Source organism: Akebia trifoliata, chromosome 8, assembly GCF_017979445.1.
Source record: "Akebia trifoliata isolate Shusen 1 chromosome 8, ASM1797944v1, whole genome shotgun sequence".
In the NCBI taxonomy this organism is placed as follows: Eukaryota; Viridiplantae; Streptophyta; class Magnoliopsida; order Ranunculales; family Lardizabalaceae; genus Akebia; species Akebia trifoliata.
The window spans coordinates 19,357,253-19,382,814 of NC_141382.1; the positions used below are offsets into that span (position 1 = coordinate 19,357,253).

General features: G+C 36.0%; 1 protein-coding gene and 1 long non-coding RNA gene across 25 annotated transcripts; one reads left to right on the forward strand and one right to left on the reverse strand.

Annotated features, from left to right (window-relative positions):
- Positions 1 to 2,674: 2,674 nt before the first annotated feature.
- LOC147396343 (uncharacterized) lies at positions 2,675 to 12,437 on the reverse strand. Of its 24 annotated transcripts, none has more exons than XR_015180410.1 (7): positions 12,026 to 12,434; positions 11,813 to 11,911; positions 8,298 to 8,438; positions 4,167 to 7,076; positions 3,872 to 3,980; positions 3,478 to 3,700; positions 2,675 to 3,095 (listed from the first exon to the last, which is right to left on the reverse strand). It is a non-coding gene; the product is annotated as an uncharacterized LOC147396343 (long non-coding RNA). The 24 variants fall into 24 exon arrangements; XR_015180411.1 differs by having other exon boundaries at positions 3,872 to 3,928; positions 12,026 to 12,433; XR_015180404.1 differs by adding an exon at positions 8,598 to 8,929 and having other exon boundaries at positions 3,478 to 7,076; positions 11,813 to 11,903; positions 12,026 to 12,437.
- Positions 3,493 to 9,300, forward strand: LOC147396344 (uncharacterized). Its single transcript, XM_086449927.1, has 9 exons — positions 3,493 to 3,676; positions 3,864 to 4,003; positions 4,240 to 4,337; positions 4,898 to 5,118; positions 5,306 to 6,079; positions 6,190 to 6,338; positions 6,450 to 6,671; positions 6,942 to 7,091; positions 8,674 to 9,300. Exons 1-9 carry the CDS (start codon positions 3,493 to 3,495, stop codon positions 9,025 to 9,027), a joined length of 2,292 nt encoding a protein of 763 aa, XP_086306053.1. The 3' UTR covers positions 9,028 to 9,300.
- Positions 12,438 to 25,562: the final 13,125 nt, after the last annotated feature.

A 25,562-nucleotide genomic window follows, 5' to 3' on the forward strand; every position in this document is an offset into this window, starting at 1 on the left:
AGAAGCAAATAATTGGTCAACACTCCTTCACCAAGAAGGATAAGGAATCAAAATCCTAAAAGAATAAGGAGAGGGATTGTTGCTGGGCTCCGTGAGTTGTTGAAAGGCAAGTCATTATTCGCAACACCACCCTCCAACCTTATCAAAAAGTGAGCCCTGACATGTTGAATTCTCCTCACCTCCAGGGATTGGAGCTCGATAATTATGTTTTATATGTGCCACCTGTCAATCTTTGATGTCGTACGAAAAATATCCTCCACAACAACTATGAGGACACTAAAATGATTATTACTCATGTAGCATCAAGACAACTACGAATCACATATAATAAAGAAATAAATCTCTCATGAGGATATTTCTAAAGAAAAATTCGGATTAGGAAGTTAGAGAAAGACCTATAAGTAGAGGTTTAAGAAAAGGTAAATGTACACAATCTCTTTGACTCAAACTTTTGACTATGTTGATTTTTGACATGAGCATTCCAATGTTTTTCGAGGGAACTCAGGGGGAGTATCAGTTGAAGGCTATATAGGATTAAGGCTGAAGGATCTCATGAAAACAACCACACAAATATCATTTTTGTATTTCACAAAAGAGTTTCCATTATTTTATGAAATTTTTTGAATTTATCTGAATCAAATCCGTACCCAATAATTATGAAAAACCTAACTTCATTAGTTGTCATTTTACAATTAGTGAGTAGATAATACCTAGGTGAGAGGGTTATTTCATCAGTTTGAAAACACAAACATTCACCAAAACGTAAGGGGCATACTTACTTAAATCACCCATTAAAACACTCTTATAATTCTCACATTAAAAAACAATGACTAGGTACAATGAATCTAATATGTTACCTTTATATAATATATATAATTTTATTGAATATTATACAAAATGGGTCTCGCGTGTTTGCTAAGAATCTGAATCTGCGACGACTTTAACGTAAAAGTAATGCCAATGTGCTACCGGGTGTTGTTAACGACATAATATGCTTTAGTGACCCATTAACGTATTCCATCTAACCACCAGATTCGAAATCTTTGAAGCGATCTGGATATAATTTCAGATATTTATATTATTCTCATGAAAATGCTCAAGTTCAATAGAAGTTTGTCACTTGTCAATTTAATTGTGGGTCAGTGGATGTTCAATGAACCGTGGTGCACGATGACATAGTCCCTAGTCTAATAAGTTCGCTCAAACAATCGCCGCGGACATCTACAAAGAATCCGCCCTTTCTGTTGTTTTTTTTTGTATTGAGAAATGCTTGACGCTGTTTTTTACCAACGCCCTTGACATGACAGGTTGGCTCACAGTCTAACAAAGGTTTGACATGTGGCGCAATAACATTAGCAATAGAGGGACATGTGGCGCAATAACATTAGCAACAGCCTTCACCTGGACCTAGGAGGGTGACAGAAGGAAAATATCTGTACAAGTTAATGTAGCAATTGGCGCAAGCCCGTGTTCGTTCGGCCCATCTAACTAAGTATATGACCCAGAACGAACTAAGGGGGCTGTTTGGACAGCAATTAAAGAAACAGTAAAGTATTATTTTTAAATTTATGGCAAAACTTACATTTTCATGGCAACTTACATTCCCATCCCTAACCCAATCATTTACATACATACATATCATAGAGGTGTTTTTCCTGATTACCTCGAGATTTGTGAGATCTTCTGGGATTGACCTTGGAGATCTCCTTCTTCCACAAAGCCTCTGATGCTAAAATTAGATAAAATGAATAAAAGAATATATAGAGTTTGTTGATGACAATCTCATTCCTTTATGAATGTTGCCCTCCCCTTATTTATACGGAATGAGTTCTCATTCTTCACGTTTCTCCCTCTTCATCTCTTTTTATTTAGGAAAGGAATTTGATTAGCTTGAAATCCTCTACCTAAGAGTCCTTGTTGGGTTTTGGCGCTTGCTCAAATCCCGAGAATTCTGGGATTACAACTTTGCACGTTTATGGAATCATGTTTCCCCGAACCCCTCTCTCTCTCTCTCTCTCTCTCTCTCTCTCTCTCTCTCTAAAGGTTACAGGCACCCACTTTCGATTTTCGTCCCTCACTAAGCCATGCCCTTTGTTGTGACACGTGTCATTATCTTGGAGGCCAAGGATTTTATCCCTCTCACAGTGCTACAAGATTTTATAGGAAAGACAAGCTACTGAGGATCTGTATCTATTATACAAGACAACTTTTGACAAAGAAAAAAAATGTAGTTTTGAAAGATCATTTTTCACAAATATTGATTTACTGCCAATTTGCACATCTAACAGCTCCTAGACGATGATTACTTAACTTCTATGATTACCTACCTACATGATATTCCTTGACTTGATATTTTCAACAATTGAATGAGATTAATATTTTCTAGTATCCAATCTTTATATCCTTGGAAGTCACTTTGGACAGACTTCATACCCTGATTATATTACATAATGACATGGAAAATCCAAACCATTGTTATAGTCCATTTGGTTCTCTTACCTCAATTATCAGCTGCCACGTACATGTCAAAATTACTGTGTTTGCAGGGATTAAAATATGTTTTGTCAATTCTTAGTGGCCACCAGAGAGCCAGCCCAACTTAAACCTAGCCTTTAAAAGCCCATTTTAACCAAAAAGAACCAATAAAATAAACAACTTACCAGCTAGAGAAGGCTTCTCTAATCTCTTAAGGACTTTGTTTTTATCAGAATAACCATATTCTCCTGTCCTTTGCATGCCAGAATTTCACACACAAAAAGACAAGGTTTTGGTTAATGAAAGCTTTGGGATTAACAAAATCAAATATCATCTAAACCAATAGTCTCCAAAACCAGGAAATAATTCACAGATCCATTGAGGGGATATCCGAATATGCGCTCGAACTAACATCAGAGACATGCACTGTACTTCACCACCACCCTTTCCTGTTTACATTCTTTTAGTTCAAAATCTGTTTAACTTCTATGCTCTTTTTTCAATTGTCTTGAGCTTTGGAAATCTTTTCTTGATTAAACACATAAAGCTTTGAAGATCATCTGTGCTGATGATGGTTAATGTTGCTTGAAACCAGCATCTCCATTGTCTTCTCTTGAAGCCTGTTTATAGAATCACAACATATTGTGTGAGCTCGATAGTAATCGTCATCCTACTGTATAACAATTCTTAGCTCTTTATTTGTTTTTCTTTTTTATTATATATATTTTATCCTCCTTTCTATAGATAAAGAAATTAAGCATCTTAAATCATAAAAATAGCTAAACAGAAATCTATGTTTTGCTTTGTTCTAGCTCACTATACTCGATCTAGACAGAAAAATTTTTGATCCCTGGAAATCTTTTGATTGTTCATACAATACAAACTAAAAAGAGAAAAAACTTAGTTTAACATTGATGCAAGCAATCAACATAAGAACACCAATTGTGTGCAATTCTTTTTGAATTTATAATCTCAAAACATATAGAGTGGGTGAGAGATTACCAAGTCAGATCCGACATGTCCAAGGCAGCTCAGAGGGTGGTGGTGATCCAGGATGCATCAAAGGAGGTTAGTTCGAGTGCAATTGGATGGGCTCGGCGAGGCTTATTGCTGAAGCCCGGAGATAAGCTCACCCTTCTTGGAGTTCTTCACCAGGTTAATAACCCTAGTACGTTATCTTTGATGGGAGCTGGAAAACTGTGTAAGATTTCATGCTTTTCTTTCTCTAGAAAAATAAAATTAAGGAAAATGACAGACAAGAAAACCGAAGCAACACTCCTGAAAAAACTCCTGCAGATCAAGTAAAGAGGGGGTGGTTACTGCTCTCTTTTTTTCTCTTTCTTCTTCTAATTTCCCCCAAATTTTCCTTTTTTCTTTCTTCTTCTCAGTGGGATACAAGAGTAGAGCAGACAGTTCAATGTTTGGAGCAAATCCGAAAATTATCGAGGAAGAACTTGCAAAGAAAAATGAAGAGTATCATAATAATGAGAAGCTTATGAAGATATCTGAGAAATATGCAAAGCACAAGGTCGTAAAATTTCTCATTCATCAGTATAACAGATTATTTAACATGCATGAAAGATGCGTATTAAGTTTTAACCAACCAAAACAAGAAAGTTTTTAAGACAATAGAATACCAACTCTTTTTCAAAAAAAATTAAAATAAATAAACGGAGATCATAACATTGTACCTTTTAAGATGTCATAGAATAGCATCCTCTGCACATTCAAATGCTAAGGAGAATATATTGTGCAAAATTGCAGATTGAATTCGAGATAAAAGTAGTAGCTGGACCTTCACCGAAGACGGTTGCTCTAGAAGCTTCCAAGGATTTAAGAGCAACATGGATAATACTTGACAGGTCAGTCAAAATCTCAAATCATTGTTGTGAAAATCATAGTTGAAATAAGTATGAACAGAAAAGGATCAAAAGCCAACTTTTGTAGAAATCGTTGCTGATAAAATTTATAATCAAAGATTAGACACATTACTACAGGAGATCTGAAGGTCATATTCTTCCTTTCCTTCCCTTCCATTTTCATTTTTTCCCTTTTTTGGTTGGTATTTGCATGTGTCGAGTCTATGTACGTAAGTCATGAAATTTCACTGCATTTCTGTTAAAACTAAAAAAAATCATAGTTCTATGCATTGTTCTTTGCTTCAAGTCGATGAATGAAGAATAAGATGCACCTGTTGAAGTTTGATAAGAACATCAAAATGACATCATCAATATACATACTATGTTTGATACACCGTTGAGTTTTTCTTTTTCATAGTTTATTTAAGATTGTCTTGGGGCCTTCCAAGTCATGCTTAACTAAAATCATTCTTGTTCTAAGAAAACAAAATTGAAAATAACAATTACGAAGATACCTATTATCCATGATTGAATGGTAATTCTAAATTCCAACTGTGGTACAGGCAGATGAAGAAAGATAAGAAATACTTCATGGAGAATCTCTCATGTGGGATATCAAGGATGAAGCGAGACAACAACGTTGAACTGCTGAGGGGGCCAAAAACAATAGGAAGCAACAAAACTTTCACTGAGGGAAGCCAAAGCACTAATGTAACATACGATGAGATGTTACCAGGAACCCCGGAGGAAGAAGATCTTTTCAGCCTGGAACTTTCCCCTCCAAGTAAGTAATTAATTGACCATCACCATTTATATGGGTTGTCTCAATGGTTCACAAGTTCTGAAAAAGCGAACAAATTTCTCAATCTTTCCATCACAGAACATAGAAATTTTTCAATCCTCATCATCATAACAACAACAATAACAATACTTCTATTCGTGTTTTAAAGAAGAATGTTTGCCTCATTCAGAATGTCCAAGTCCTTCAAAGGCCATCTTAGATGAAGAACAAGGAATTGATAATGGTGACGGACCCCCATGGAATAATTCTTGGAAAGTGACGTCCTTTTCTAAATCCACGTCGAGTGATCATCTCATGTTGGCAAAGACAGTTCCAAGTTCAAGCAATGTGAACACTGAGGCTTTGAGTTCAAGTGTTAACGAGGCAACACAACCTCCCTTGCAACTTCAAGATGAAGAAAAATTAGAAGTACACACAGAAACAGTGGAAGTGGGATCCACAAATTTCATTTCTGATACTCGAGACATGGTCCAACCAGAATCTAATGAAATAGGGACTCAAGACCAAGAAAGAAAGTGGAGCAGCACGAATGAGCAAGGGTTTACAACACTTGGACGTGCAGTGTGGGATACTGAAGAGGCACTTGAGAATTCAATTTGTTCAGTCTGCAATAACATACGGCCAAAGATAGGATGGAAGAGAGACTTTACTTTTGCTGAGCTCCAACAGGCTACCAATGGGTTTTCCCAAACAAATTTTCTATCTGAAGGTGGTTTCGGTTCCGTTTATAGAGGGAATCTAAGAGATGATCTAAAGATTGCTGTTAAGCAACTTAAAGATGCAAGCTTGCAAGGAGAGAAGGAATTCAAGGCTGAGGTTCACGTACTCAGCAAAGCGAGACATAAGAATGTGGTCATGTTGTTGGGATCATGTTCAGAGGGAAGTCAGAGGTTGCTTGTGTATGAGTATGTGTGCAATGGTTCACTTGACCAACATTTATCAAGTAAGAATCATTGTGGTTTACTGTCACCCATTTTTATCTTACATTCGTTACTTTTCACCCAAAAAAAAAATGCTGAAGCTTTTGTAATTAAATCTGTTGAAATGATGCAGAACAAAGCCACAGACCTTTGAGTTGGACAGACAGGATGAAGATAGCTCTTGGAGCTGCTAAAGGTCTACACTATCTGCACATAAACAACATTATCCACAGAGATATGAGGCCAAACAACATTCTTGTAACCCACGACCATGAACCACTGGTAAATTCCTAAAAACTAAGATGCCCTGAAAGCATACATAAACTTGAATAAAAAATGCAATTTGGCGGACTTTTCTTATATTGACTTGTTTGACATTGTTTAATGGATTAGCTTGGAGATTTTGGACTTGCAAGAACTCAACAGGGAGATTTAGATCACTCCTCAGAGACCAGAGTCGTCGGGACTTTTGGTTACTTAGCACCAGAATATGCAGAAAGTGGGAAAGTGTCAACGAAGACAGATGTTTATTCCTTTGGTGTAGTACTATTAGAATTGATAACCGGTTTGAGAGCAGTAGACAAGATGCTTGGAGAAAATAGTCTCGTGGGATGGGTAACAATTATCGCAATTTTTTTCTTTAAATTGCATCAACAAACTGCTGCTGACCAATTCTCCATACCAAAAAAGAAAGCTGAAAGATAAATTAAATTTTTTTAGAGGAAATCTGAAGGTATTCTTGAGAGATAAATACCATCTTCCCCAGCTGCATGTATACCAGTACATTATAAGTACACAGGGTTTACCATCTTGTCAAGAATACCAGGATTACCTCATTCTTTTAATGGAACTCACATATGCAGTTCTATCTCATTCTCTCTGCAGGCAAGACCGCTTCTGAAAGAAAGGAAGTATCCAGACTTAATCGACCCCAGGATTCTAGACTCGCACGACGTTCACCAACTCTTTTGGATGGTTCGTGTAGCTGAAAAATGCCTCAGCAAGGATCCTGAAAAAAGGCTATCCATGGAAACGGTAAGTGTTGACCGAGCAGAGTTCTTTTGCATGAGCATAAGCGAAAAAAAAAAATGAGATCTAATAACCTGTAGAGACATTTGTGTGTTGCATGACATGGGTATGAAATGTCAGACACAACCACCCCTAAATCATATTAGACAGCCCAACCACATATAGAGTTACCAAGAATGTAGAGATCATTATAAAAAAAGAAAAAGAAAAAAAGAGGGGTTCGCTCAGGCATATCTAAGCTTGTGAAAAGTTGAATTCATTTTCAAATAAACGGCCCAATCCAATTAGACCCTTATATTAGGCAAACTTTTTCTATGGTCAGTGATGTCGGAATGGGATGCTTTCTAAAGATGATCAACATAATGTTGAGAACCACTCATTGCATGATTGGATTTGTCCACCATGATCACCATCCATGTGAGCTCCTCCACCAGATGTTATTTTAGATGGTCCCTCAAGTGAGTTGATGCTTGGCCTAGGAAATAGTAACTCATTTTTCAAGATTAAATAAATAAAAATTATATATTTATGTCGATTTTGGAAGCTGAAAAACCTAAAATGCATTGGCTTTGGAAACTTATTTGAACTACCAAATTAAGCTAGATTTTAGACACCTAAGCAAACACTCAAATGCCTTTGGTACTAGTGCCTATCTAGGTGATGTTTTCAGTTTCTAGGGGTCCTTGCTAGGCAAAGGGCTCGCATAGGCAAAGATTCTAACTACACCAAATAATTGTTAGCAACTAAAATTTCTGAAGAGAGAAATTCAAACTTGGATTCCAGGTTATTTAGCAATATGACAAGACACCAAAGAAGTTTTGATTCCCACACACATGCACGCACACACACACTAGACGTTAGCATTCTCCACAACTTTCATTTTTTTAAAATACCCTTATTTATTTAGTGCAGTATTTATACAATAACACTTTTGTAAATGTCAAAAATCTCAATGGTTTTATTTAAAGTATTTCTAGCATTTATTATAATAACTTTTTTTTGATAGATCATAATAACTATATTGTAAAAGCATTTAGTACCCAAAGACTAAAGTGCCCTTACTTTTTTGCAGTAACTGACAATAGTAAATGCAAATCAAGGGTACTTTTTGAAAATGGAAATTGTGGAGGATGCTAACGTCCCGTTGAAACATTGGATGTTAGCATTCCCATGCGTATATATATAAGTTTTTTGCAGTGATATGAGACTTACAGATGAAAGATGATGATTGAGTGGGCATTGTTTTCCTCCACTTTTTCCTTTTTTGACTTGTTTTCTTTTTTCAGTTTTCTTGTAGGGTGGCTACCTTGGCACCCCATTTGTACCCTTTTTTTTTTTCAATAAATTTGTTGCCTACAAAAAATGCAGATGAAAGATTGTTTAGTTTAAGCACAAGTCAACCGTGTAAAAGGATTCACTCCAAATTTCTTTGTATGCATATGTTGTGAAATAACATAAATCTATCTAGATAAAACAAAGAATCAAACAAAACCAATCCACAAAGGATCTTACAATAAAGACACTTAGAAAATTTTAAACTGCAGCTTTTCCATCGTAAGGTTATCATTCTTGGTTGATGACACTCCAGGTGGTGGAGAGACTAACGTATGTGACAGATGGGACAATAGTTTGCAGTATCATAGACTTCTCTCCGGCAGACTCCGATTCAGTCAGTAGCATACGAGAGTCCAATGGATCACAAGATGATGAAGGAACAACTGAACAGGAAAGCCTTAGTACAGAAGTAACATCAATCAGTAGCATAAGCCAGACGAGTGGACTGTTTTCATCGTCATCTTCAACACAAAACTTTTCTACAAGATCGTCAAGCATATCCACGAGTTCTGAAAAGTCATTTTTGAGTAGGGGAAAGAATAACAAAAAGGAGAAAGTAAAATCTCGAAATCGATTTCAAGTGCCTTATGGAGAGATGCTCCGTTGAGTTTGATGACTCAGAATTGGTGATTGGGTGATAAATGATAGTTCCTTGTGCAAGTAATAATAGTTGTTAGAATTATTATGATCATGACAGTTCCTTTGCAGAAAATGTTATGTGATTTATTATTCATAAGCTCTTTATAAGCAGTTAATTGTACAAAGGATGTCCAATGCAAGTCCAAAAGATGCCCTCTAATCACCTACAAAAGCTGATAGACTGGCACATTTTGTAAAGCACACTTATGTCATAATGTTGAAAGATGTATAATACATGTAACAGCATCTATAGTAGAAGCATCTAGAAGGTTACGTCAGGGAGACCCATTATCGCCTTTTCTTGTTTAATACTGTTGAGGAACCTTGGATAAATCGTATGTGATCCGAAGAAATCAGGGATTTAGGTATTAAAAGCACCAAGCTTTCTACTGTGGCCCTCCTTGGCATGGTCGTGGTGTTTTGGATTTGAAAGGGATACCCTCTGGAAGCGAGTGAACTAGCTAAGTAAGGCTCTCACAAGATGAATTGGAATTGTTGTGCAATGAGGTCTCCTTATGGATGTGGTGTATGGAGAGGAATTATGAAAATCCTTTGTGAAATTCACAAAAAAGATCTCTCAAGATAGAGACAGGCATCAGACAGGGTCAAATTCTGGGAGGATTATTGGTCTGGTACATCTCCCCTCAAAACACAGTTCCTAGATTTATATTTTATTTCTTCTAAAAAGATCCTTCGAGACGGATCAAACTTGTCATGGGACCTCAGTTTTAGGAGAAAGAGGAACGATTGGGAGACTAAGTGTAGTATTAACCCCATTAATTGTGTATCCCTTGCGCAAATAGATCCCTTGGGAGAGGACCCCAGGGTATGGAACATGTCTTGAGATGGATTGTTAACTGTTAAATCATTCTATCAAGGGATCCAACCTCCAACTATAGAATCTTTTCCTCACATTTCTGTTTGGGGTCTTGGGGTTCCATCTAAAGTAGCTTTTTTATCTCATTGATTGCTTTGAATAGGATCCCTACTCTTGATCACCTAATCTTCTGTGGCATCATTGTAGTGAAAATTTGTTCACTCTGTAAAGCTAGTGGGAAAGGCATGTTCTACATCCTCATTCATTGTAGATTCACTGGCATGATGATATCACATTTCCTATCCTTGTTTACAACTGATTGTGTTTCCCTTTTTCCATCTCATCCTTGTTTCAGTCCATGGCATTCCTATCAAGAGACAGAATTTTGTGGAGTTTAACTCCTTTGGTAGTACACTAGGCCATTTCGAGGGAAAGAAATAACTGCATATTTGTAGGAACTTTTTCCTTTTCCATATTTTCCAACTTCAATTCTTTATTCTCCTCTATTCTATTTTAAATATTCTAACAGAAGCAAGTTCAGTTTTAGTATTAGTAGTTAGTACACTAAGTGAACTTTACTACTTTAGTTTTGGTTTTTTACAATCGAGTGGAAGAGGGATAAATGTGATGGTTTCAATTTTAGTCTTATTAACACATTACCTGACCCACTACCAGTTGAAGATGAAACATGCTCTTTCCATGTGTGCTTTATGCGTAATACACAGGATCATAGCTCTACCCAACAACTTGGACACGTCAGCTGAAGTTGTTGAAACTTTATTCTCTTTGTTTAAGTATGTTATTGTTGTTGTCACAGAGCCTAGTGATCTAGAGTACTCTAGAAATCTCTTTCTTCTCCTATATAACAAAGCATTGTATGTGTTAGAAATTATTGAAGAATTGTTTTAGTTTATTCTCATGCTTGTCCAATTGAGGCCTTCAAAATTTATAGAACTGGAATTTATAGCCCTATGTGTATTATCTTCTGGAAGTTTTTGAGATTGACATGACCTGTCCTTCTTCCAGCCAGCAGTAACCTATTCATTTCTTGCAAAAAAGATAGCTTTCATGCTGGGATGGTTTTAGGGTACTTCAAAAGTGCCACAAACCCAAAAGATCTTGTTTCAAAGTAGATGAAGAGATTAGATCATTTAGGACTCTTAACTTACCTCTCTTTTTAACTGGTATGCAAGACATGCTACATTGGATTCAACTATTGATTGTGATGAAGTTTGATTGAAAATGACAAAATATTTATATTTTTAAATTTTAAACACATATTACTAAAGGGTAATTATAAAAGCACCCCATGAATTAAGAAGGGCAGCCCACACCATAGCCGAATTGTTTTGGCTTATATGGGTTAAAAGTTCCAGAATGAGCTGATTTTTGGCGAGGATGATCGAGGAAATCATCCTCACCAAAAATCAGCCAACTCCAAAACTTCTAACCGCATCAAAACAAGTTCAAGAATCGTAAATCGCCCATCTTTTTTGTAAACCAATTTTGATGGGATTAGAAGTTTCGGAATGGGCTGATTTTTGGTGAGGATGATCTCCAGATTATAGAGATCATTCTCGCTAAAAATCAACTCATTCCCAAACTTTTAACCCATATATGTCAAAAAAATTGGCTATGGTGTGGGTTGCCCTTATTTATTCATGGGATGCTGTTACAATTACCCATTACTAAATTGTGTGATTTAGAACGGGAATGTTGTTATTTCCGATTAGATTTTTCTAGTCGAAGGAGGCAACTGCAAAAAAAAAAAATAAATAAATAAATTGAATCATGTGTGTGTGTGTGTGGAACGATTTAGGATCCACAAAGGATTGCGAAAGTAGGACATGAATTGCATCATATCTTGTACATTTGAATTAAAGATTAATTCACAAAATACCTGCAATTGATTATAAGATACAGAGAAAATATTTACCCCACCAACCAGTAGTGATCGAATCGCGGAATGCTAAGCTGTTCATCTCTTCAAGATCATTCAACCGACTCAAAGATTCCAACCGTACTGCCTACCAAACTAACAAGAGAGCTAATCACTTATTTAAGGTTGCATTAAATCCAAACTCACAGAATATAACATAAACCCTAACTTTTTTAGGGAATTAAGTTCTTCTAACTCCTTAATAACTACCTGGATGAGCGAATTCAAGCTTTTTGTTAGATAGAAATCTTCTTTTCATTAGCTTTGATGAGCGCAGATGTGAGGCTCCACAGTAGAACGAGCTCTTGCAAATAAGATTATCAATCGTTTCCAAGAGCGCCCTTTAGTTGTTACAGGAGTGTTTAATGGGGCATGTTCTGGGGTTTCTTGGAACAAATTGGACTTTAACTTCAAGAGATGTTAATGTTATTTTGATGATTTTGTGTTTAAAATTAAATGGGATTCTTTATTTTCGAAACTTAATTTGTTTTCTTACTTGTGATTGCGTTAGGTTTGTTTACTCAACCGAACTTTTTTCCCTTCTAAATAGACATAAATTGGTGTATTTAATCAAAAAGATATTATCAATCAAAAGACCTCATCATCTATCTCAGATTGGAATGTGGTGTTGGTTTGTAGATGATTGATGCATTCAAGAGAGAAAAAGAAGGGTGGGTTAGATCCTTGAAAATGAGCCCTCAATTCGTTAAATGCGAGCCAATCTAGGGTCTAATAATGCCCAACCCGGTCTCGACTGATGGGTTATATATATATATATATATATATATATATATATAGGGTGGATCATGAGACATGTAAAAACAATGGTTTTTCAAAATATGGGATAGTGGTTTTGTATTGAACTGATTTTTTGTGAGGATGGTCACTATGATGAAAAGATTATCCTAAAAAAAATCAGCTCAATCTGAAACTTCTAAGTCCATTAAAAGTGGTTTATAATTTAATGGTAAAAAATTTACGGTCGACATTCTAAATCACTTTTGATGGGATTAGAAGTTTGATGTTTTTATTGTAGTAGTATCTAATTTTTTTAATTAGAATGAGGATTGGAGTCTACTTTAATAAAAACAATATCAAACAGCCCCAAATGATTTTTGGAAATGCGTGGATTTTTTATTTATTTTATAAAACTTATTTTTCATTTAGAATATAGATTGGACATGAAAAACATATCAAAGAGTTCCTTTCCAAATATGCATGATTATTTTTTATAAAATCCAAAAACCAACCCAAGCCAAGCCAAGGCCATTAGGATAGGTATGGCCATAATTAATTAAGGCTCAATAAAAGTTTAGGACGAGTATAGGATAGCCCACCTCTGTAAGGTCAATTTAGGGTTAAACCATGTAGGGCCCAAACATGTTCAGTGACAATTGTAGGTTTGTAACTTCGGGAAGGTATTATTATCATTTTGAAATTTTATAAAGAGTCGTTAGTGCCACCCCAACTTTTACTTATTACACCCCAATTTCTTAAATTATTATCACACTCTAATTAAAGATTAAACCATGTTCTTCAAACATTCTCAAGGTTAGGTTCAAATTATGATCTCAAAATTATGTCACTCATTTAAACAATTTGAGTGGTAGTTTATAGTAAAATAAAAGCTATAATGGGCCTAAACTATACACATCTCTAAATCCCGACTAAGACAAAAAGTAAGAGAAAAATGAAAGACTCCCTGAAGGTGGTACCCAAATCAGCCAAACTGTCTAGTCTTCTGCTCTGATGTCAAAGTAGGATAGAATTGGTAGGTCTTTGCAAATCCCAGTCTGCACTCTAAACTCCAAGGGATAAGGAGAAATCCCAAGAATCCAGGAACTTAAGAATGAATGATTCTAAGTCGATGAAGATTTCTAATTCAGTTGAGATTCCTTGGATCATGAGATTTGTTACATACCTAAAAGTGTGTATTTTCTCGTTATTTAATATAGTACTTAACTATATTTTCTAATATAGGGATACGATTTTTTCATAAAATTATGCATAATAGTCAATTCATCATAAGTTATATTTTACTAACTAAATTGCATGTATTTTCAAGGGTTTAATTATGTCAATTTCTTACAGGTAAAACAAATAGGAATTGAAGAATCAAAAAGTGAAAAAACTACCAAAGTCAAAGGTCAAGGTCAAAGTCAAAGTACAATCAAAGAGATTCGATGGTTCTAAATTGACAGAATCAAGTTTTGAATCTATAATGTCATGTCATTTTTTTGCCCATAACTTTTGACTCACTTATTAAAATAAGGCGAGATTTTAGTGTTAGAAAATGGATTTAGAGGAGACCAAATTCATATTTCATGTAACAAAGCTAATTCAAATTTCGAATTGATCGAAAATGCATAAATAGTTAGAGACTCCAAGTTTCACGTTTCACCATTTTGAATGTAACTTTTAACTCGATTATCAAAACAAGTCAAGTTCGATGAGATTAGAACTCTAATTGAGAGGGGAAGATAAATTTTATTTCACGTAAAAGATCTAATTCAAAAAAATAAAAGAATGAAATCATTTTGCCAAAGCAACCCTATTTTTGTCTATAAAAAGATATTAACTCTCTAAGTTTTTAGGCTCTCTCCTGTCTTACTCTCTTATCTCTCTCTACTCTCCTAATCTTTTCATTTTTCATTTTTATTTTATGTTTTAATTATTATTTTCTTCAAATTGAAAGATAAGTATTTGCTCAAGATTTATTTCAAATATCAATAAAAGATAAATATTTTTTATCTGTTTATTTGTTGATTTTTTATAATGAGTCTTCTCTAATCTCTAAATCTAGGGAGATTGGTGAAGCTAAAATGTAATTAATTTCAATTTTTATTTTTAAAATTCTTGTATATTTTTTAAAGTTCTTAATGGATTTCTCTTCAACAAATCTTATTTCTAAAATTCTACTATTTATTTTCTTTATTTCTCATCTCGAGCATGATTTTTTATTATTGGGGAGAACCCATTATATAAGATGCTCATTGTGATATAGGATCATTAGGCAATAAATCTTTTTGAAGGAAAAAAAATCTTAGTCAATTCTAAGATTTATAAATGGAAATGAGTTTTTATTATTAAACTTTCCAAATCATAGACCTTTGTCACTATCTTGATTTAAGTTATTAAAAAAATTTAAAAAAAAAATTGATTTAAATTAATTAACTTAGGTGGAAGTCTCCTTAGATATTTTTCAATTCAGACTTCATTTTTAATTAATTTAATTAACTTTTAGTTTTGTCTCCAAAATCATACCATTTTTTTCTTTGAATTTTTAAAATTTGAAATATCAGTCTCTCAATCCTCAATGGAACGATCCTATTTGCCAATTTATAGTAAGTTTTTAATTTTAATTCTATATTTTGTTCTTTTCTTTTTCAAAGACATCTTACAGGACAAATAAATTGGTGTCGATGTTGGGAATTAGCGTAATTAATTATCCGAATCAAGAAAAATCAGGAATTTTTTTTTTTTTTATCTTTTTTATCTTTTTTTTTTAATTTTTTTTCTCTTTTATTTTAATTTTTATTTCAGGTAAAAAAAAAAATCTCTTTTGAGAGATGGATCTTGAAGGCGAAGTAAAGAAGAAGATCAAATTTTCTTCAAGACTAATTTAAAAGTAGATTAAGATTACTTTAGATTTAAATTTTTGAGAAAATTTATTTTAGTTATCTAAGAAGGCATGGATTGTAATAGAATTAGGGACAAAGTAACAATGAGACATAATTGTCGCGACCCTTTGTATTCGTATACCGAAATTGGTGTCGATGGCCCGAGTCAACTCAACTAAGTCATTCCCCTTCTAGAACAAGAGGTAAGTTCTTAACAAACTAATGAATCTATGAAAATGGATTTTAAATTGCCTTTACTTGTTTAGTTTTCACCTAATGATTCATTCTTTTAGTAAGGACAGCCTTACGGTAAGGACACTTGATAAGATTAGGATTAGATTTCATCACTGATTCTTTGCCCTTTAGGATTAAATTGAATCACTCAAATCAATATAATTAATAATTACAATTCAGTAGACTTGGATCTTAGGACCTTGAGCTCAATAGGAGAGACTCGTTTCGAATTGCCCTAATTGTTGTTTTTTATTCTAATCGATGTTTAAGAATGATCTTGCCCTATTATATGAGGGGGATAGACTACGTCTATTCTAGACTAGAAGTGGTTTAAGAACGCTCTTATTATGCATTGCACGCCACCTTTGATCTAGAGATCTGACTAGCCAATTTTGATTTCAGATAACTGGGTTGGAAAGCTTGATTCATTATTTCTAAATAGTTATGAAGTGTCTAGCTTTAGACACCTATAACAAGTCAATGAAGTTATTTGATCCCATCTTTGTGTGTATTAGTGTATGTTCAGTAGACGAAGTCTTGGAGATGACATTCTACTATTGGATCCCGAGATTGAGAGAACTCTCTCTATTATTCGTAGAACCTAAGGTACTAAGTTCTTTTAGCAAAACATGAAAAATAATCAAGGCAACTTTGTTGATAGAGCAAACAATCAAAGTAACCATACTGATAGAGTGCACATACTACTAACAAGAGAGAAGACCATGCATGAGTTATTGGCTCCCACATTGACACATCATCCATATTGTATAGCTTTACCTTAAATAGAGGCAGACAATTTTGAAATAAACCTGGCTACCAATAACATGCTACCCAAATTCCATTAATTAGAGAATGAGTAACCTTATCCACATCTCAAAAAAGTTCTTGACAATTTGTAGCACCTTCAAGAAAAAAGACTTGGATGATAAGACTGTGAAATTGTATCTTTTCCCACTTATACTAGAGAATCATGCAACTGTATGGTTCAACTCACTTACTTCAGATTCCATCAACGCATATGATGAACTCTCAAATAAGTTTATGTCCAAATACTACCTTGTGGATAAAATCGAAAGGATTACGAAAGCCATTAAGAATTTCAAATAAAGACCCGATGAGGAATTTGCTAAGGCTTAGAAGAGATTCCAAAACTTATAAGTACCTACACCATGGGCTTGACAAAACCTCATTTTATTAAGGCTTGTTAGCAACGCATAAAATCTTAATTAAGTTCATACACAAAGAAAATTTCCTACATCAAACTCCTAATCAGGCTTATGACTTTTTAATCAAGTTAGTCAAGAGTGCCCAGAGCTAGAGTAGTACAGGCAAAGAATATGATAGAGAGGATTTAGGAACTCGTAGGCCAGGTATTAATGAGGTCAAGTTCGACCCTGAATTGAAAATTTCCATGGCTAGTTTCGTCAGTAGAGTCTAGAATTTAACTTGAAAAATTAACACCCTTGCCATGTCATTTCTACCCAGAGTTAAGTTCTAAGATCCCAACCCCATTATGAATATAGGGAATGAATATTGAATCATATGCATTCTATGTGAAAGCATTGAACACATGGTCGAGTATTGTTCAAGTTTTTTTTGCAATTAAGGCCGAGCATGCCAATGCTATCAACACATATAGTACTTTTAGGAAATCCAATTCCAACTCCTATAGTCAAACCTGTTATTTTGATATTAGGTATCATCCCAACTTCCCTTATTGATAGAATGATCCTAGTCAATTTTAGGGTGGGTCTCTTGGATTCCATAAAATTCTTCCCAGAATCATCAAGATACGATTCCCCAACATCAATCTAAAGAGATTGAACAACCCAATAAATGTAAAATACATCTTAAATAGTATGCCTAACTATTCAGCCCCCCAACAAACATCATCAATGAAAGGCATGATGGTGTAAACACCCCATTTTGCATTTGCTTTATCCATCAATTTATCACCCAATTGTTGTAGATTCATAATATTGAGTGAAAGATATATGAAAAGTTGAAAGCTTGTGAGAGTTTCTCTTTTAATCTTTTTATCCCTTCTCAATTCTCGTGATTCTATTTTTTCTTTTTCGGCATGCTCGACTAGAAAGTACGCACACTAAAGATCACCATACCCTACATTCGATTTAACAAGTATGTACACTTAGGTTCGCTACACATTTCAATAATCTAGAGACTTCATAATACTAGAAAAATGGAATCTCTAGACTTATAAATAATTATATTGGGACCAGAAGAAACCTCTCACCGAAATTTGCATAAATTGACAAAGTAACTAAAATTCTCCTGACATTCGACCTATACTTAGAATCCTTATTTCTCTAGGTAAATGAAAACCCAAGACAAAATTAAGTTTTTCAATAACATTTACACATATCGACTAAACCTAGAAACCTTTGACACTTATGAAAATAAAAATTTTCACATAAAATGATAATTTTCATAATACGGAATGACATTTTTTCTCCATAAAAAATGATAATAAAATTCACATAAAATGATGATTTTTACTACTTGGAATGATAACAATCTCCACATAAGATAAAACCAATTTCCACGTAGAACGACAACAATCGATCACATAAAATAATAAAACTTAAGAAACGATCAAAAAAATTGAAATCTTATTACTTTAAAAAAAAAAGTTAAAAACTAAATTTGGTTATTGAATCCTCATCAAAATTTTCAATTTGCTAATTACACCCAAATTTAAGATATAAAATGATCAAATAGATTGAAAAGGTGGGGTGCCAATAATGTTTTTTCAAATTAAATGCTAGGATTCATTGTCCACAAATAAAATCTTAAAAATAATTCCAATTAAAATTAACAAGCATTAAAAATACCCAATCATTAAAATTAGAGTCAATCGCACAACTTAGATACGAGTCATGTAATCTTATGGAGTCCTCTTCTAACGCTAGCCCCGTTCCTTTGGGTGACTCAAACAATGTTTAGGTCCCATTTGTATAGCTTAGGACCTAAGTAGTTGTTGTATGTTGTCTATCTGCATGAGTCATATACTTTGTCATTTTTTAGGATAGTGGATCTCATAAAAATATTGAACTTATTTGTATCATTGACTCACAGTTTGTATCAAGACGGTTATGTTCTTTTATAGTAAAATATTTTGTTTTTGTCTCGTGGAATACTTCTTTATTTAGTTGTACACGTTTGCACGTTTTAACTATGATTCATTAATTTATATGTTTTTATGTCGAATATCATGTCATGCCCATTTTTTTATAGTTAAATCATTATTGGCATGTCCATGTTTACTTCATCTATACATCTTATTTTGATAATCATTTTTATTTCTTGCATGCTTATTTGTTCCCTCTGTTTCTTATTGTTATCTTTTTATAGACATTGGTTGATTATGTCTTTTGTCAAATATTAACAAAAAGGGGGATAATAGTTTCCATTTGTATGTATTATCACATTTCAATTTTACATGTACACCATTTAGGGGGAGCAGTACTTAAGGGGAAGTGAAGCAATTAGAATATTAGGTTTTTATATTTAAACACTTTTTTAAAATTCTATCAGGTATTAGTATGTTGGTCATTTTGGGAATGTTTTTTAGTTTATTGGTTTAGAGTAGGTTTTGAATCGTAATTGACAAAGGGGGAGATTGTCAATTTCATACTTTGTCAATCTCGGGATTGTGCTGTTTGTTGTACCAGTTTGCATTTGAAGACATGTGAAGACTCTAGTAAAACTGCTCAACCTCAAATACCTCAACAAAATATTTGAAATGTGTATACACAAAGCCTAAAATGTAATGAGACCACATAAGATCATTCCTCAACATTTAGATGATTGTTAAATCAATTCATATTAGTAAGAATAACTTGCTCCTTGACCTGTTCAATAATCAAAACTTCTAGGAGCCAAAAATGACTTGTTGGAAGCTAAAAATTGCAAAAAAAAAATGTATTTTAGTAATTCTACACCCCTTAGGCCCTTTCATAACACCTTGGTAATAGTTTGGAGATCTCATATTAGTAAGATAAAGGGTATTTTGGTAATTTTACTAAGGCCTCTTGGTATTTTACTAGGGCCCCTAGAAACAAACACCCATCCTTTACCGAGGGCATCGGTGTATCCACCAGAGGGACCGATAGAATAATTCCAATAGTTTAAAATTCAAAAAATATGATCGTTGGAGCTACTAGGGGCCTTAGTAATGTTAGAGTGCCCTCAGTAGGTTTTTATTTACTCACTAACCCCTTTATAAGTTGACCCCTTGGCTCTTTGTTGGTGGGTTTGATGGTTAAACGAAGGCAAACTCTGCAAGATATGCCTCCTTAATACTCATCTTGCCCCAAGAAATCTAAGAATGTGCCTTTCTTTTCCCGTTCAGTACCACCACCTTTTCTTTCGCCTCTACCCTATTAAATGCTAGTTGAGGAGTCTGACTCAAATGACAACCAACCCAAGGGTTATAGTAATTATATCTCTTGATGCTCCTCTCTTAAGAAGCGATCTGTTATTTGTGAACTAAACGTTCAAGTATCCATCGTTTACAAATTCAACGTGTTTGATATGCTTTATAGTATAAATTGTGAAGAGATGAATCATTTTGATGGTTGTGCGATCGGAATCTGGCAGATGACTCTGATGGTCCCAACCCGCACTGATCCGAAGTCATTTTTTATGACTCCCTCCTCACAGTGGCCTGGTACCTACCACAGACACTCCGACGCTCAAGTTAGAGAGGCAGAGAAACAACCATTAGTACTGGTTAGCTTTCGATCTCTCTAGTCCCCCCTTTTAATAATGTCTACTGTGTTATTAACCCCCATCCCTCACCCTAGGGTTTCCCCCTCTATAGGCTGTAATATGGGCTACAATCAATGGGATTTCTACTAGTACAACAAGGTTGCTTACCTAACTGAAATATTCCAGATCGATTGGATATATCTGCAGAGATCCCCTCTGGGATTTTCGGGATTGACGTGCACACAACAGTATTGCAATTTTCTCGAGGCCTGGTAGCCAGACTAGAGAGGTTTCTGCTCTGAGCTGCCCTACTTGCTAGATAGCGTCTCATCAGTTAATCTGTGTCAAGTACCATTTGGCCGGCTTGAACACGTATACGATTAAGATTGTTGCGCAATTATTTTCATTTACAACTACCCCTTCTCGAGGAGGTGCAAGATCTTTTCGTCTTCTATTGACACAATGTTGTTCTCCTACTGGCTACTTAGGCCTTTCATTATTGCACTTGCAATATCCAAATCGAGATATTCAATGCAACGTCATTTTGAATCTCTACCGACGGCTTAGATGGATTCCTCTTCATTTGTATCCGTCCACGTGTCCCTTCGCTTTTTTGCACTACCCCTAATCTACGATGCTTTGACTAGATTCAAATTGTCCTCTCAGGCGTATATACTCCTTTGCCTCTTCTTATAAATATGGGACTTGGTGCATTCTTTGTCTACTATAATGCTAAAATTCTATAAATCCATTTATGTATTTTTCTACGAAAACTATTTCTCTTTCTCATTTTACTTTGCTGTAGCAGTTACCTCTTTGTTTCGAGGTAATTTTTTCTTCTTTTTATCTGTTATCTTCATTTTCCACATTCCCATGGCTGTCACTATATCCCAACTCTGACAAAGCCTGTATATTCTTGCTTCGGTGCACATTCAGGTTGGTAGTGACTTTGATATCCCTGATGACTGTCACTAGGGAGAAATCTTTGTCTACGTCGGCCTTAGTTTCCCTCTTTCTACTTTCCTTAGAGAGGTATTGAGTAAGATAAACCGGTCATTTGGTCAAAATTTTGGGAACTTCTACCGTCTGGTGAAGGCTGTGGAGAAGATAGGCATCACCCCCAATGACTTCATCTCCTGGTACAACCTGAAGGTGATTTCCAATCGACTGGGATTCTACTTACTGTCTTCTAAGAGTGCAGTAGTGGCTCTGACCCCTTCTCTCCCAAGTTCTGATAAAGGATGACATAAAGACCCCCTCTACATTTTTGGGGTTTGGTAATTTGCCCCTGACACTTCTCGTGAGGGATTTAGAGTCCCTCAAACCTTCTAGGATAATGTTGTGTTTAGGTTACTGGCTGAAGTTGCCTCTTTCATTTACTCTATCCATGTTTAGTACTACTTTCTCAACTGCCTTTTTTCTTCTCGTACAGAATCTTTTACTTTGGTGATTACGGAGGCTAGGAAGATACAGTGCAAAGCATCTGAAAATCGGAGGTCAGAGGTAGTGGATCTCTGAACCAGAGCTGTTGAGAGAGTGGTAGTGGACAATTTTCTAGGTGACGTCCCTCGGTTACCTGCACAACAAGTTTCACCTGGCCGAGCTGGTCGTACCATGAAGGGTCTTAATCTACTTTCGTCAACTCTACAACGAAGGGATCCCAGTCATCCAGCTCATCCTTCTAGCGTATGGGGCTCGGGTCATTTAATCCATTCTAAGTGACACGATTATACTTATGAGGTTCAACCTGGGCCCTCCAATGTCATAAACATTGACCTCTCGAAGTTCCTTCTTTCCTCTACTATTAGGGCTATTCCATTACTTGTCCCAACCAAGGTGTGGAGAAAAAAGAAAAGCCACTTATCTTGTGGTACCAGCCATTTTGGGGAGGCTGTGCCGTCTGGGGAACCTGCTACCTTTGCTTTTGTTTCTGCTTCTGCCTCTACTACGGTCACTGCTGGGGCTACTACTGGTGTCGTTGTTATTTTTGAATAGTTTCTTGAGGACATTCAGGTAGAGGTTAGGTAGAGTTTTGCCACCACCAGGAAGGATAGCCATGTTTTTCCTCTTCGACCGCGGAAAAAATGCCAGTTAGTCAGGAAGAGTTTGAAGAGCCCTTCCCATTCTGAGGGGTCTGAGGGTGAGGAGCCCCTACTGCGCAAGACCACTCTAGAAGAGGCTGCCTTTGTGTGGATAGGTCGTGGAGCCTATTTCTGGGATGGAAACAAGAGCAAACTCTTCCACCCCCCTTGCCACGTTCACAATAAAGATTGCGAGATTAAGGACCTTATAACCATTGCTTCCCTGCTTTCCCAGTCCATTTTTCCCATGGATTGGGACGCCGTTGACCGGGCCAATGTTGACCTGGGCTTCAGTCGCTTCGTCTACGACTTTCATCAGATAACTAATGCCCTTCTTGCCCTGCTCAACTACTTTAAGATATCTGTGTTCTAACATACTCTTTCTTACTTCGTAGGCTCACGTGTATGGGACCGTGGCCTTCCTGAAATGGCGTAAGGTTAAAAATCGGGCAACTGTCCTGGCTAGAGAGTAGGATGAGAAAATAACTATGCTTCAAGCTGAGTGGGCCTCTTCTAGCCAATTTCTCTAGGATGCTAGAGAGGAGATGGAGGCTTTGCAGGCATCCAACAAGAGGCTGGTAGATCTCCAAGACATTTTACAACTGGAGTTGACCAGTTACAAAGAGAGAGTGCAACGGAGAGATGCAGAGCTAGTAGAACTCCAAGATAAGGTTCAACAACAAGAACTCGAGCTGAACTCACAGAGAACAAGTGTTGATTCAGTCAGGGTTGTTCAGGCCAAATAGGATGAAGTTGAGACAAGGAAGCTGTTGGGATAACTATAAGCCTAATACTCTCAGCTAATGGATGAATCTTCTACGAAGGCCTACCATAAAGGTTTCGAGGCTACTTGACTTTAGTATGAGGATGAGGAGGGGTACGTGGATGACAAAGAAGACCTGGTTGATGCATACAAGGTAACTCCTATCATGGGATTCTCCTTGGATTGGATGTTATGGGCGCGCTCCCCCTTCCAATTGGATGAGGAATGGAATCCTATTGCAATCCTCAATTGAGCCCTTGGTGATCTTATGGAAGCTAGTGCTACCTTAGAATTGAAATTTGGTCAAGCAGCGGGTTCCACATCTCAGCCTATCGATCCATCCCCTGTCCAACCATCCATTCATATCATCTATGTGAACCAAGACGGAGTCACTGGCCCCTCTAACACAATTGTTAAAGTAGATCCTTCTACTGCCTGATCAACCTTCTACTAATCAATCACCTCATTTGAGTGAAAACTTGTTATCTACTACTGTACTTGTGCTCTCTATACTTATCCTATCTTTCTCTTGTACTTTCTTTTAACTATTAATGGAAAAATCTTTTACACTTACTGTGACTTTTGCCATTTCTTCTTTGTTTCATCACTTCTGCTTTGTTGACTATAGTGTTTATATACAAGCTGGTTGAAACAACCCCTACATACATTAAGCTGTTAAGGGACTTACTACTATTTTGCCTTAACGATTAGCCCATTCAACTGCAAGACTATTTATACATGCTTACACAATGCAAACTGCTTTGTACATTGTAAACTGCTCAAGCATACTGTAAACTGCAAATTGTTTCAAACATACTTGCATACTACATCAATCACCCCCCAGGTTCTACCTTAAAGTGAAGTTTACTTTTGATGGAACTTTTTCAATCTAATGTTGCAAATGGTTCTAGAGCCACTGCTATTGAAGAAGACTCTAACTCTACTTACGTTCCTGGCTGTAAGCTAACCCTGCAAATAGCTATTTGAGCAACTGTCCTTGAAGAAGGCTCTGAGACTTCTCATATTCATAACTATAAAACAATCTGTGCTAAGCTAACCCTGAAAACGACTATCTGAGTCACTGTCCTTGAAGAAGGCTCTGACTCTGCTCATATTCGCAACTATAAAACAATCTGTACTAAGTTAATCCTGCAAACGGATATCTGGGTCACTATCCTTGAAGAAAGCTCTGACTCTACTCATATTTGCAACTATAAAATAATCTGTACTAAGCTAACCCTACAAACGGATATCTGGGTCACTGTCCTTGGATAAGGCTCTAAGTCTACTCATATTCGTAACTGTAAAACAATCTGTACTGAGCTAATCCTGCAAATGGCTATATGAGTCGCTGTGACTCTGCTCATATTTTCAGCTATAATCATTCAACTAACTTTTCTCCTAGTGAACTTGTGGTAGAATAGGACCTCGATTAGCTTCTACTTTACCAATGAGGGCAGGGTAGACACACGTAGGTCCAGACTCCAGTTGGATCCACACAGCTACTGTTACTCATATCAGAGCTGAGCCCCGACGAGCATCTTACTCTATCACTGAAGACAGAGAAGAACCACATAAGCTCGAATCCCGACTGGATTCCACTGAAACATCCTTACAACTTATGACAGAGCAAGACCCTAACCAACTTCTTACCCTACCTATGACGGTAGGAAAGATCCATGTAGGTCTGAATCCCGATTGGATCTACACGGCTATTGTTACTCGTGTCAGAGTTGGGTCTCGACCAGCTTCTCACTCTGCTAATAAAGATAGAGGTGATCCATGTAAGCCCGGATCTCGGTTGGATCGTTCTCTTCAGCTTAGTCCTGCAAATACATCTAAAAGGCAAACACAGCAAAACATTTATTGATAATATCTTTTTAAATTACATGCATTCAATGGTCTAAGTAGTTCTTGATCGGACATTGTGAGTAGGTAATATACTTCCTTCTAGCCCACTCTTGTCATTTTGTAGGACCCTTCCCAATTTGCTCCTAGCTTACCACTGTTAGATTCTTTCATATTCTGGAATACTCGCCTCAGCACTAAATTGTCTTCTTGAAACTGTCGAGGATGAACCCTTTTATTGAAGTATTTTTACAACTTCTTGTGGTAATATTCTAGTATGACTAATGCGATGTCTCACTTTTCTTCCAACAGGTCTAATTCTACAACCTGCTGTTGGCTATTTTTTTTCAAACTGTACTACCTTTGTCCTCACAATGGGAAAGCTATTCTTCATAGGGATCACAACTTCTATTCTGTAAGCCATGGCAAATGGGGACATTCCCATGGACGTTTTAACAGTTTTCCTATAA